At 43.0% G+C, this 14,413-nt stretch overlaps 1 protein-coding gene across 3 annotated transcripts in view; it reads left to right on the top strand.

The window, feature by feature from the left end:
- Positions 1-13,058, top strand: part of ENOPH1 (enolase-phosphatase 1) — a 35,392-nt gene extending 22,334 nt beyond the window's left edge. For all 3 annotated transcript variants that reach the window (XM_043906364.1, XM_043906366.1, XM_043906365.1), the window contains exons 2-6: positions 2,598-2,699; positions 4,424-4,626; positions 6,117-6,249; positions 8,525-8,648; positions 11,968-13,058. In XM_043906364.1, coding sequence (XP_043762299.1) covers positions 2,598-2,699; positions 4,424-4,626; positions 6,117-6,249; positions 8,525-8,648; positions 11,968-12,107 — 702 coding nt within the window. In that variant the 3' untranslated portion in view covers positions 12,108-13,058. The remainder of the gene's footprint in view (positions 1-2,597; positions 2,700-4,423; positions 4,627-6,116; positions 6,250-8,524; positions 8,649-11,967) is intronic.
- Positions 13,059-14,413: the final 1,355 nt, after the last annotated feature.

The following is a 14,413-nucleotide window of genomic DNA, read 5'->3' as shown; positions in this document are numbered from 1 at the left end:
ATTTCTGCTACTTGGCTCCTTGAGATTTGGGATCATGTGTAGGTTTTGCTCACAATTATATCCTCAGCCTTTATGCAAGGGCCTGCCCCTGGGCTGGGCATTCAGGACATGTTTGAATAAATGAGTAAGTCAGTTTAAATAAGCAGACTTCTTGGATTCAACTTGATTATAGACTTTGCTTTGAAATGTAAGCCCTTGTCTGAATTGTCTATCTGATGTCTACATTCACGGCATCTGTTCCTTTCCTTTTTCTTCAGGCTGATCCTTGCTAAAACTGTTGCAGGCCCATTACTCCCTGGGTCTGCCAAGCATTCTGTTCATACTCTTGTCTCACCCATTGCGCTGCATTATAGTTCCCCCACCCACCTCACTAATTTTTTTAAAGTAGTATTTTTATTTTTCATATCTATTCACTTGGCTGCGTTGGGTCTTAGTTGCGACATGTGGAATCTAATTCCCTGACCTGGAATCTCATCCGGGCCCCCTGCATCGAGAGCATAGCATTAGCCACTAGACAACCAGAGAAGTCTCTGATTTATTTATTTAAAAAATTCTCTAAAGAAAGATGATCATGAGATTATCATGATTTGTATTTTATACATTTCTGTATTTTCCAAAATTTCTGTGAGCAAACCTGGGTTAACTTCCAGATGAGAAAAGAGAGTTATTACACCTGGAGGTAATGTATCAGTATAGTTGAGGAAGTTTCACGACCCCATCTGTGGCTATTTGCATGCTTCTCACTCCAGTGTAACCGCCAATTTAGTATCTGTTTTAGATATTTTCCTTTTTTGTCATTTCATTATAAATGGGATCATATCTTATATGGTTATGTGTCCGATTTCTCTTACTTAGCATGATGTTTCTGAGGTTCATCCATGCAGTAGCATGTATCAGTATTCTGTTGTATGAATTTTCTGTTCACCCATTTGCCAGTTGATGGCCATTTGGATTGTTTCCACTTTTTCACTAGTATGACTCATTTCCTGGTAGCTTGAATGGTAAAGAATCTTCCCGCAATGCAGGAGAGCCAGGTTTCATCCCTGGGTCGGGAAGATTCCCTGCAAAAGGGAATGGCTACCCACTCCAATATTCTTGCCTGGAGAATGCCATGGACAGAGGAGCCCGGTGGCTATAGTCCATGGAATCACAAAGAGTCAGACACGCCTGAGTGACTAACACTTTTACTTTTTCATGACACATTCACATCCAAGTCTTTGTGAATAGTTTTCATTTCTCTTAGGATGGAACATTGAATGGAATCATTGAGTCATATCATAAGCTGCTGAACTTTTAAAGAAACTGCCAGACTCCTTTATAGAGTGACTGCATCATTTTATCACCATCCCCCCCACCCCCCAACTAGATTCTTGAGAAACTTATTGAGAAAAGGGATTGTGGAAAAAATAAAAAGGGATTGTGACTTGTTTATCTTTTCAGTCCCCGTCTCCAAGGCCCACTAGCCTATCTTAGCATATGCGTGCATGCTAAGTCACTTCAGTTGTGTCCGACTCTGTGTGACCCTATGGATTGTAGCCTGCCAGGCTCCTCTGTCCGTGGGATTCTCTAGGCAATAGTACTGGAGTGGGTTGCCATGCCTTCCTCTGGGGGATCTTCCCTACCCAGGGATTGAACTCATGTTTCATGTCTCCTGCATTGACACGCGGGTTCTTTACCACTAGCGCCATTTGGGAAGCCCCACTTGGCATATAGTTGACACTCAGTTTTTATTGAATGTGTCACACTGGATTTGAAAAGACACATATGCTACAATTGCAAGTAAATATAAAAATTTTGACCTAAGAGAAATCATGTTCCCAGTGCATGGGTTACTGACAGGTTATTTCTGAATTGTTTTGCACATCAGAATAGGATGGATGGGATGGAGGAGTAAAAAGAAAGTCCAAGAGGGAAGGGATATATGTATGCATATGACTGATTGACTTTGTTGTACAGAAGAAACTAACAACATTGTAAAGCAAGTATATCCCAATTAAAATTAAAAAAAGAATACCTAGGATATTCTGTAGGTATTCTGATTTTCGAACAGGAATCATGATGATCAGGTATTTTTAAAATGTTTGTTATATGTGGACATCATTCTGTCAGCAGATATTTGTTATGTCGAGGTCCCAGGTGCTTAGTGTAAACTGGATAGTCTTGATCCCCACCCTCACGGACACGTGGTCTAGCCATCTGGTTTAGGAGTCGGCTGACTTTTTCTATAAAGGACTAAATACTAAATGTTGAAATTTGAGGGCCATATGGTCTTGGTTACAAGTATTCACCTTCGCATTGTGACCCCAAAGTGGCCACAGACACCCTGTGAACTAGTGAGTGTGGCCATATTCCAATACAACTTCGTTTATAAAAACGAGAGGAGATTGAATTTGGCACATGGGCTGTAGGTGCTGACTCTTGATCTAGTTCGTTTCTCTGTCTTTAACTCATATCCAGAGCAACAGTTTTCATATTTTCAATGAAACTTTCAGTGTCTTGTTTGCTAGAATTAGCTGAGGTGTGATTTTTAAAGAACTTGATCTCATGCAAACAACTAAAAGCTAATGCTTGTTTTTTTCTTTTGCACTTCTATCTAGGACATTTTATTTCCTTACATCAAAGAAAATGTTAAAGAGTATCTGCAGACACATTGGGAAGAAGAGGAGTGCCAACAGGATGTCAGTCTTTTGAGGAAACAGGTTGGGATGTTTCTGTTCCCTTGCTTCTACATTCCCAAGGGTGTTAGAGCTGCGGATGCCTGAAGGCTTAGAATATGCTCTGGGCTTATTTTAAAATAAGTGCTCTAGATTCACAGGGCGTGAAAGTTGCCGTGACTTGCCTGCTTAGGAATCCATGTAATTAAATGGCCAGATCATGGCAGTTTATTGTCTCTACAGTTGCCTCTTTCTGAAGCTGTTTCAATTGCATGCAGATATCATGTATTTATAAAACTAAGTCATTTCTGGGTGGAATGTAGAAAGGTCTTGGGCCATTTCATCACATTTTTCATGAATGTCTCTTTGTGACTACACGTCTTAACCTCATTCTCCACTGTCTCCTCCCCACGGCATAAGGCCCTGCTGCCTGGCCAAAGAACTCCTGGGCCCGCACCTCTCAGGCCAGCTCACTCTCGGCCCAGTCTTCTTTTTTTTTTTTAATTTAAAAAAATTTTATTTATTATTTATTTTATTTTTTGCCTGCAGTGGGTCTTCATTGCTACGCGGGCTTTTCTCTAGTTGCGGTGAGCAGGGGCTACTCTCCTGTGGTGCAAGAGCTTCTCACTGCAGTGGCTTCTCTTGCTGCAGAGCTTGGGTTTTAAGGTGCGTGGGCTTCAGTCGTCGTGCTTCCCAGACTCCAGAGCACAGGCTCAGTAGTTGTGGCTCACAGGCTTAGTTACTCTGTGGCATGTGGGATCCTCCTGGGCCAGGGATCGAACCTGTGCCTCCTGCGTTGGCAGGCGGATTCTTTGCCACTGAGCCACCAGGAATGCCCCTCCGCCCAGTCTTTATACCTGCCTTTAGTTGCACATGCTCTGTCCTGCTCTGACCCCACGACTGTGCTCTGTGGAGCTGCTGTTCTGTTGTTTTTCTTATTAAAATTGCTTCACTGGCAAAGGTCTTACATGCTGTGCAGAGCACGCTCTCTGGCAGTCCTTTTAGAGTTAATTTTCTACATCAGACAGTGTGGGAGGCTCTGTAAGTTCTTTCAGGAGTTCGGATTGAAGAGAGTCACAGCCTTTGGGGCATGGGGCATTTGGGTTTGTTAAATTTTCCAGATAACTCAGGGTCAGTCTGAAACATTCCCCTCTTCACCTTTTTTGGTGTCTCAACTCTTGTTGTGGAAACATACATATGTATTCCCCCATTGTAGTATGTGAATCATTGCATCTTTAGGGGTTGGGCATACACATTGTCACAGGCTCAATAGCTATTAGGGTTTTGCAAGATGTAGGCTGATTGCAGGAGACTATGTGAACCAACCCCAGGCATTGCTTCACTAGTTTCTTTTCATTGAATTCCAAGCATAAACTAAGATTTTCTTGATTTCTTCCTCAGTTAGATATAGTGCAGAGAAAATGATCAGATTTAACTGAAGCCCTGGTTTGATCCTAGTAAGTTTGATCCTGGTAAGTGAATCAACAAACCAGGTCTTATTATAACATTTTATCATTTTATGCTCTTTCTTCTCACAACATGCCTCTCTGTTTAAGTTTCAGCTTTAGTGATACAGGAAAGCTGTTGTAAACTTACGAATTATAATCCACTATTTTTTAGGAATCATTCATTTCAGTCCCAAAGTATAGGATACTTTAATTTGTGACAGGGCTCGGAGCTCACGGTAGTTGGAGAAAGTTGGGTCTGCTGGTTTTCAGGTATCATTTAAGGGATCTCTTGACAGATTTCGTGTTGTTGTTGACTTAAAGGCTGAAGAGGACTCCCACCTGGATGGGGCTGTTCCGATCCCGGCAGCCTCTGGTAATGGGGCGGACGACCCGCAGTGGATGATCCAGGCCGTGGTGGATAACGTGTACTGGCAGATGTCGCTGGACCGGAAGACCACGGCGCTGAAGCAGCTGCAGGGCCACATGTGGAGGGCGGCGTTCAAGGCGGGGCACATGAAAGCAGAGTACGTAGCCCCTCAAGTGACTCAACCCTTCACCCGCCCCCTGAAGCACATGCATTTTCCACTGCTTTTCTCTCTCCGGTGCTAGTTGCACGATTTGTAAAGTAGCTAAAATCATCCTTCTATTTACTCCAACAAGTGAGTGTGTTATTTTGTTTTTTCAAAGCTGGGATAAATTTAGTTCACCCAGCTAAGTTGCCCAGGCCTATATCTGGCTTGGTGTGATGGTTGGAAACTTTTAACCCCAGCCGTAGAAAACGGCGACTTCCTTGAGCTCAGTCAATACCTGATCCTTAGGGTGTGAGTGATGGCACCGTTGGGTGCTTCCCAGGACTGTTAGATCACCTGCTTCCGCTCTGTTGGAGAAGGAACGATGTTGTGAAATGATGCACCCGCCACTGTGGGCTTACTCAGTGTCCGCACTTTTCCACAGACCTTGGGGTCTGAGCCCTCCTGCCAAAGGAGACTCGTGAGTCCTGTATTGCTAAGAGAGTCTTAGTAAGTCACATCTATTAGGATTCTAGGGCATTGCCTGATGTAAAGCCTGAGACCCAAGACTTACTAGCTGCTTATATTTCTTTCTTCTGTCGATTGAGATGCTATTCCTTTTAGGTGCTTTACAAGGGGGCTTCTACCTTTTAAGGATGCTTGAGAATTTCAGGCTAGGCCAGTGATGTGAAAATCAATATCAGTTAGTTCACACTGTAAAACACCCAGAGGAGTGGAGCCAGGAGACCATGTCACAGGAGTCAGCCCTGCCCTCTCATAGTCTTCGTTCCTTAATTGTAAAACCAAGGGCTTGAAGTAAATCATCTTAGACTTCTAAGCCCTGCTTTGGAGCAGTATCAGTCTGTAGATTCAACATAGAATAATCCTGCCTCTGAGTGAAAAGTAACATAGGAAGTAACTCACAGTTATGTGAACTGGTTTTTTTTTTGGTTTTTTTTTTTGTGAACTGGTTTTTAACTAAATTGTCGATCCCTTTCCTTCAATTTGTGTAATATATTGAGTTGTGTTTCATCCAGCAGAAGACTCCTCCAGCATTTTTTTAGTTGTTTGAATACAGATCTTTCTAAAAGCATTTCCATGCTTTCTTATTAAGGCACTCTGGACATAACCTTTTCTAGTCATGAACTAATTAAAGATTACACAGCAGTGCAGTATTACTGTTGTTTGCTTTTTGGAATTCCTTAGGACTTCAAAAAATTGCTTTCTTATTTTATCTCTTTGTCCGTAATCACTTTTTACTGTCATTAGGGTGGCTGTGTGTCAAAAACCCTTCCCCTCTCCCCTGAAACTGCTCCTAACCTGCTGTGACGATGGCACGCTGGGGACACGCTCATGACCTTTGCAGGAGCTCTCAGCCTCATGGAGGTGCTTTCCCTGGTGTCCATTTGTCCACAAATAGAGAAGCTCGTGACAGCTGTGTGGCTGGTTTTCGTCTGGCTGGAATAACCTTTTCCCGCATTTTACCTCCGTGCTCTTCCCTCTAGGTTCTTTGAAGACGTGGTTCCGGCCGTCAGGAAGTGGCGGGAGGCTGGGATGAAGGTGTATGTCTATTCTTCAGGGAGCGTGGAAGCACAGAAACTATTATTTGGGCATTCTACAGAGGGAGATATTCTTGAGGTAGGTTGCCGATTACTTTGTTTTTTGGACACTCTCAAAGCATAAAATAGTGACTGTGAGTGCTACAGTTATAAACTAAGTCAGCATTCAGGTAATTGCCTTTACATATGTGCGAGTTGAAAAAAGTGGAAAAAATGGGGATTACATTATGGAAGGGTGAACTGTAGCCATAGTTCCAGAGTTTGCACCACTTTGTAAGAAGTTGTTATACTTTGCTGCCCATAAGGAACTTGAGAAGTTTGTTAAGAATGTAGATCCCTGGGCCCCGCTTGGTAGCACATCTTGAATCAGCAGGTCTGGGGTGAGGGTCACGCATGTGCATTTTAAAATATCCACCCTAAGTGATTCTGTTGACCGTAGTATTGAAACTAGCTATATATACTTATTTATATATGTATATAGATTGACCTACCTATATATCCATCCACACACACACATTTATCACAGCTGAATAAGACATGAGTTAGCTTGTCAACCAGCTATCTTGTCAGTATTAGAAAATTGTCAGCCTAAAGGAAGGGAAACTGATGGCTTCTTTTGGTTGTTGAAGGTATCAGGTAAGATGTACAGTAGTGGCGCATAACTTCGTGGTGGTGGTTTACTCGCTAAGTCGTGCCCAACTCTGGCTACCCCATGTGGGGCAGCCCGCCAGACTCCTCTGTCCATGGGATTTCCAGGAAGGAAATACTGGAGTGGGTTGCCATTTCCTTCGCCAGGGGATCTTCCTGACCCAGGGATGGAACCTGGGTCTCAGAAAAGGACACACAGACTTCTTGAGTGCCTGAGAGGACACGGCAGTTTCCTTTGTTTCTGGTACTTTGGAGACAGATTTTATTTTAGCAGAATCCTCATTCTTCTCGAAGAGAACTGGCCATGTTATTGCACAAAATAACTTAAGGCCATCTTTGAACACTTCTTGTACCTGAGAAAAGTCTGGCTAGCTTTTCTGTCCCACTGTCCCTGCGCCCCCTGGTGGATAGGATGGTCATTGGAAAAGAGAAAAAATGCTGAGTAATTGAATACAGGCCAAACTTAATGTAGCACAATAGTTTACTGAACTAACTATTTTTTAAAAATAAATATTTATTGACCCTTTAGCATACACAGAGAAAGGTTTGGTTGGAGACTGTCACAGTCTCATTTTACTTTCCTTCTTTTCATCTTAATTCTAAATCAAATATTAAATAAAATGCTTTCATTGATAAAACCCTTTCATTGTTTGGTAACTATTCTCCTCTGAATACAGATTTAAGCTTCTTTTCTGCTATCTCTGATAAAACAATCAGGTGATAGGAGACAGGATGTAATAATTACCTGCTAGGTTCAGTAATGAATACTTTATTCTCCACTTGCTCATTGTGAGACAGACTTGAGAAAGAAAATATGCAAAACCATTCTTAACTTTAAAAATCATAATATTAATATACCTTAATTTCTTTGAGTGATTGTTTTTAGTTTGAGTGTTTTTAGTTAGGCTTATTTTTAGTTTGTGAAAAGTTCTGAAAATATTCAAGAGATCACATTATATAATGTGTATGTGTGCTCAGTCGTGTCCAACTCTTTGTAACACCATGGACTGTAGCCCACCAGGCTTTTCTGTCCATGGGACTTCCCGGGCAAGAATACTGGAGCAGGTTGCCATTTCCTCATCCAGGGGATCTTTCTGACCCAGGGATCGAACCTGCAGTTCCTGCATTGGCAGGTGGATTCTTTACCAGTGAGCTACCTGGGAAGGCTGCCACTATTACTACTCAAAAATGCTAGATAAAATATTGGGTTGGATAGAATTTCAAAATGTTTAATTTAGAAAATCAAAGTTTCTTGGAAGTAAGATAACAGCTTAGTAATGAGGCAGGTTAGAGAAATCCGTTCATGGTGGCATCAAAAGGACAATGTGGAGAACCTTTTCATCAGAGGTAAAACCTAGTCCATAAGTAGTTTGAGTGCATATAGTATTGTAATGGTAGAAAATAGGGCATATATATGTAAAAGACTTTGGATATAAAATTGAAAATGAAAGAAAGCTGAAAAGATTACAGAATGATCTTATATACATTGGATCAGTAGTTTCCTTCTTCCAGATGTTTATTTCTATAAAATCTTACTTTATTTTTTATAGCCTCCACAAAGTTCTCTATGAAGTAGACCTACAGGGAATATTTCTTGAGTGGATGAAGTGACTATGATGGTTATTTCAAAGAAAAGGGATGAGAACCAGAGGGGCTGGGTTGCACATGTGCTCATAGCATCCTTCTTTCCCCTCCTGTGCGTTCAGCTTGTGGATGGTCACTTTGATACCAAGATTGGACACAAGGTGGAGAGTGAGAGTTACCGAAAGATTGCCAGCAGCATCGGCTGTTCAACCAACAACATCTTGTTTCTGACGGATGTTTCCCGAGGTGAGTAATCTGACTTCTTGCATTGTACACTCCAGGTTGGGAGCGGAGCTGGGCACTGGAAACACTTCGCCTTCATAAAGAAGGTTTCCATGGGGAGCCATGCGAAATGAAACAGGTTTCTAAAGGAAACTGCAAATAGATGCTTACGGACAAAACTTGCTCGGTGGTGATCTTGGTAAGAGGTCTAATGCTAAACGGTCATTGACCAGTGTCAAGTCCCACGTGGACAGTGATGACCCAGCTTGGTCGAGAAGCTGGGTTGCTGGTCGAGAGGACTGTGCTAGAGGCAGGGGTGCTTGGGAACTCGGGGTGCATGGAAGGCAGTGGCCCTGCTGCTGAGTGAATGCATCTGAGGAGGGGAGTGTGGAGCACTCTTTTTCGGGGAGGTGACAGTCCTTTCACAGAAGGTGGGAACATAGAAGAGACTGCTCTGCCCCATTTACTTTTCATACTTAAAGTGAAAGTTTGTTAGTCGCTCGGTCGTGTCCAGCTCTTTGCGACTCCATGGACTGTAGCCTGCCAGGCTCCTCTGTCCATGGGGATTCTCCAGGCAAGAATAATCGGAGTGGGTTGCCATTCCCTTCTCCAGAGGATTTTCCCGACCCATGGATCAAACCCAGATCTCCTGCATTGCAGGCAGAGTTTTCACCTTCTGAGCCATGAAGGAAGCCTGTCGCCCTTTAATTAATGCATTCTGTTGCTCTGTTTTCCTCAGGTTGAGAAACTACTGGGGATTCTTATTACACCAGATCTGAATTCCAGAGCATGTGTTTCAGATTCTTGCCCTGTTTTGCCCATCTCTCTGACCGCAGACCTGTGTCCTGTCTCCTTCTTCCACTGTTTGCACGTGTATTTTATGTCTGCCTGCAGCGCCTCCTCTCTTGCCAGTTTTCCTTCCTTGAAGTTTCTGATCAAAGCTCACAGTCTGTGCAGAGGAGTCATTTGTTAAATTGCGGGTCCTAATTCAGTAGTTGCACATTGAGGACCTGAGTCATGCATTTTTAACAAGCTTCCAGGTGATTCCCACACTGCTGGTCCAGGGACCGCTCAGAGCAGCAGTGCTCGGGAGCAGGAGTTGATAGTGGTGTTCTGTAAAGGGCCAGGCAGTAAATATTTTAGGCTTTGCAGGCCATGCAGCTATTCAACTCTGGTCTTTGAAACGCAGAAGCAGCCATAGACAGTATAGAAGTGAGTGGGCCTGGCTGTTTCCAATAAAACTGTTTACAAAGACACGCGGTAGGCTGTCATTTGCTGACTTTCGTTCTAGAGCACAGACCATAGAGCCTAACACATGATTTCAACCTGCAGCTCTGTCACTGGCTAGCTCTCAGTTTCCATGTCTGTAGAATGGGGATGGTAGTGTAAAGCTAATTACCTAAGGGTTGTTGGAAAGATTTAGATAGGAATGAAAACTCCATGAAGACAAGACCTTTGCTTTGTTCCTGTTTCTGGTCCTAGCATAGTACCTGGCACATAGTAGCTGCTAATTTAACACAAGGTATTAGCTATTATCTTTCAGACAGAAACAAAAGGAGCAGGGGATTGTAACCCGAGACATGTTAGAGATATCCCCCGCAATATGTGGCTTACTTGGTTTCATTTGACTAGTCCTGTTTTTTGTTTGTTTGTTTGTTTTGGCTGCGCTGGGTCTTTGTTGCTTTCCTTGGGCTTTCTCTTGTTGCAGAGCACCGGCTCTAGGGTTGCAGGCTCAGTAGTTGAGGCATAGAGCTTACTTGCCCTCTGCCATGTGGAATCTTGCTGGATCAGGGATCAAGTCCATGTCCCCTGCATTGACAGGCAGATTCTTTACCAGTGGACCACCAGGGAAGTTCTGACTAATCCTGTTTTTATTTCTACCCATCCATGCTATGGGCTTCCCGGGTGGGTCAGATGGTAAAGAATCTGCCTGCCATGTAGGAGACCTGAGTTCGATCCCTGGTTTGGGAAGATCCCCTGGAAGAGGGCATGGCAACCCAGTGCAGTATTCTTGCCTGGAGAATCCCCTAGACAGAGGAGGCTGGCGGGCCGTGGGGTTGGAAAGAGTCGGACATGACTGAGTGACTAACACATCCATGCTGTCACTGATGTTAAAGCACTCCCGGTCCAGTGAGAAGAGAGACAACAGGTAGTGACGGGTCGGGTCACATTGTCCTGTGCACGCTTAGTCACGCCAGTCATGTCCGACTTTCTGCGACCCTACGGACTGTAGCCCTCCAGACTCCTCTGTCCATCGGATTCTCCAGGCAAGCATACTGGAGTGGGTTGCCATTTCCTCCTCCAGGGGATCTTCCCGACCCAGGGAATCAGACCCAGATCTCTAATGTCTCCTGCATTGGCAGGTGGGTTCTTTACCACCAGCGCCACTTGGGATGTGCCTCATATTGTCCCGATGGAACTAAATACACGGAGCACCTAGGATGCTCTAACACAGATGGTGGTGGCTCTAGAAGATAGAATATTTGAGCTGAATTTCAAAGAGTAGGAATCCGCCAGGTGAAAACGGGGGGCAGTCTAGCCAAGGGTTATGACATCTTTGGGCTCCAGGTATAAGTAGGTATTTAGCCTGATTAGATCCTGGGGTTCCATTTGTCCCGTATCTGTTCAATTGGAATTATTCCTGACAGCCTGTCCTCTGGGAAGCAGCTCAGGTCTCTAGAGGACTGATGGGAGGGAATGGAAGAAAGCTGTCGGCAGGACACGGCTCTGTCTTTGTGCGTTCATAAGCGGTTAATAAAGCTCAGGAGTCTAGGATACATCATCTTTCTAGTCTGTCAGTACAGTTACATATTTGAAAAAATGTTTTCTGGAAAAGTTTAAAACAATAATTCCACCCCCATGTGCCTTTTTTTTTTTTAAAGATTATTTAGTTATTTGTGTTGGGACTTAGTTGCAGCATGTGGGATCTAGTTCCCTGGCCAGGGATCAAGCCCTGGCCCCCTGCATTGGGAGCTTGGAGGCTTAGCCACTGGACCACCAGGGAAGTCCCCACGTGCCTGTTTTTTAGCTTCAATAGTTATAGAATCTGGACTAGATTTCTTTCTTTTTTTAAGTTTTTTTTTTTTTTTTAATGTCTTTGTTGAATTTCTTACTATATTGCTTCAGTTTTATTGTGTTGGTTTTTTTGGCCACAAGGCATGTGGGATCTTACTTTCCTTACCAAGGATCGAACCCTCTGCATTGGCAGGCAAAGTCTTAACCTCTGGACCATCAGGGAAGTCCCGAGACTTGTTTCTTGCAGTCCCACCTCCCTCTGATCGCTTGGAAGCAAATCCCAAGCATCCTATTCTGCTGTTTCCGACATATCTTTTGCTTCTCACAGAGGCCAGCGCTGCTGAGGAGGCGGACGTGCATGTGGCCGTGGTGGTAAGACCGGGCAACGCAGGGTTAACTGATGATGAGAAGACCCACTTCAGCCTCATCACATCCTTCAGCGAACTGTACCTGCCTTCCTCAGCCTAGGGGAGGGGCCCCGAGGAGACCAGACTGTCTTCACAGCGCGTCCCTGTCGTCTAGTTTTATTCTAATGGTAAAAGGCATTTGCTAAAAAAATACAGATAAACACACATGGAAGTTTTGTTAAGTGTGTGTATGTTCAGACTTACTTTCACAAGCACATAAGTGGGAAAAAGAATCTCTGTTCAGTGAAAAGGAAACTTATTTTAAAGATGCTCTATATGTAGAAGTTGTTTGGGACCACAACCCTAACCCTTATGGAGGGCAACTTATAGTTGAGAGAAGAAATTATGACTGAACAGGTCAAATGTATTAATGTTTATCAAGTCAAGTATCAAAATAGTTTGGTTTGAGCTGTTTCTCAGAAGCCTTGTTATTATGAAACTAGAAGTTTTTCAAAGACATTCCTAATAATAATTTACTTCCCCTTTTAAATTGTGAGTTTAAGATTACAACAACCTAATTTGAAACTATTAATCTCTATTTACAAATGACAAAGCTATTTGTTTCTGCTCCAGAAGAGAGCAGAGTTGGGAAAGAAAAGGCATGTGAGTCTTGATTAACCAAGTGTCCGCTACTTAAGAAACTTGCTGATCATTGTGGTACCCACAGCAAGCAGTTGCCTTACCAGTGGAAAAGATGCACTAATGTAACAGCTGAAATAGAAATGTGCTTCCTAAGGTTTAACCAAATAGCCCTAATCCTGCCCATTGTTACAGATTTCAGAGTTGCCCAGCTAACTACTTCTTAGCACAGTTTGAGAACATATGTTAATTCCTATTTACTATTAAAAAATAAATGGTTTACTGAAATTTGTCCAAAAGACCTAGAGCCCTGATATCTAATATGAAATGGATGCAAGAAATGTAAATTTTATAACAGCATTATTTATCCTGGTTCAGCCTAATGGGATGGCATGTCAGTTTCATGTGATTAATAAAAGCATTTTCTTCTTCACTCAGTTTTAATGGAAGCTTACTTATTGCCATAAGCAAAAAAGTAGCTGAAGAGAGATTGGATAAATAAGAATTTTAGTTTAGCTTTTGCCTTAATCTTGAGTGTGTGTTTGTGATATGGGTGTTAATGTGTGTATGCATTTTAATAGATGCCAGTAGAAAATCATTGACCATTATTTGAGTTATATATATATATATATGTAGCCTTAGTAGTTACTATTTCATTTGGATAGTAAACATTCAAGATATAAGTGGATTTCTTAGATTTTTGAGAATCTTATGTTTAAGGTATATAAGATAATGCTTGGAGGAGGCAACTATTCTCCCAATTAATCAAGAAAAATGAATGAATCGTGGAGTAATAATTTTAGTAGCCTTGCAAACAGGAGAGGACAGGGAACATAAAAGATTTTATGTTGATAGTTTCTGTGTTGTAGTAGCTAATTAAGAAATCTAAGGACTGTGAAGATATTGTTCAGTCGCTCAGTCATGTCTGACTCTTTGTGACCCCTTGAACTGCAGCACGCCAGGCCTCCCTGTCCTTCACCCTCTCCCGGACTACGCTCAAACTCGTGTCCATTGAGTCGGTGATGCCATCCAACCATCTCATCCTCTGTCATCCCCTTCTCCTCTTGCCTTCAATCTTTTCCAGCTTCAAGGTCTTTGCAAGATATGTGAAGATATAGAAGAGTAGTAAAAGGGAGATGAATGTAAGTAAATCTTAGAAATGGGAGTAATTAGTAAGTGTTAGTAAAGCCACAAATGGTAATAAAGGATGAACTTCATACAGATTCTGAAAAAGCTTATGAGAAGACAAAAGAAAGGGGATGGCTTAATGATAGAGGAACAACTGGAAAAGTCAGGAAGGAATGAGAGAAAGTTATGCACCAGGGACGAGATCAGAAAGAAATGAAAAGGAGAATGCTCAGTTTCTAGCCAGTGGAGAATTGAGCTGGAGAGTATCTTAGTCCCTCTAGGCTGCTATAACAAAATCAGAGAGACTAGGTAGCTTAGAAACAGCACAACTTTATTTTTCACGGTTCTGAAGGCTGGGAAGTCCAAGACCAAGGTGCTGGTGAAGTCATCATCTGGGGAGAGCTTGGGTCTTGCTCTGGTGGGCAGGCCCATGCTCAGTAAATCTTTAATCCAGTTTTCTGCTGACGGGTGGGGCCTGAGGCTGCCCAGTCCTGGAGTCTGCAGTCTCTATGGTCGAGCTGTCATATGATACCTCTATGGTAGAGCTTGGGCTTCCCTTGTGACTCTGCTGGTAAAGAATCCACCAGCAATGTGGGAGACCTGTGTTCGATCCCTGGGTTGGGAAGATCCCCTGGAAAAGGGAAAGGCTACCACTCTGTT

Source organism: Cervus elaphus, chromosome 6, assembly GCF_910594005.1.
Source record: "Cervus elaphus chromosome 6, mCerEla1.1, whole genome shotgun sequence".
Classification (NCBI taxonomy): domain Eukaryota; kingdom Metazoa; phylum Chordata; class Mammalia; order Artiodactyla; family Cervidae; genus Cervus; species Cervus elaphus.
This window is presented reverse-complemented; position numbering and strand designations above follow the sequence as displayed.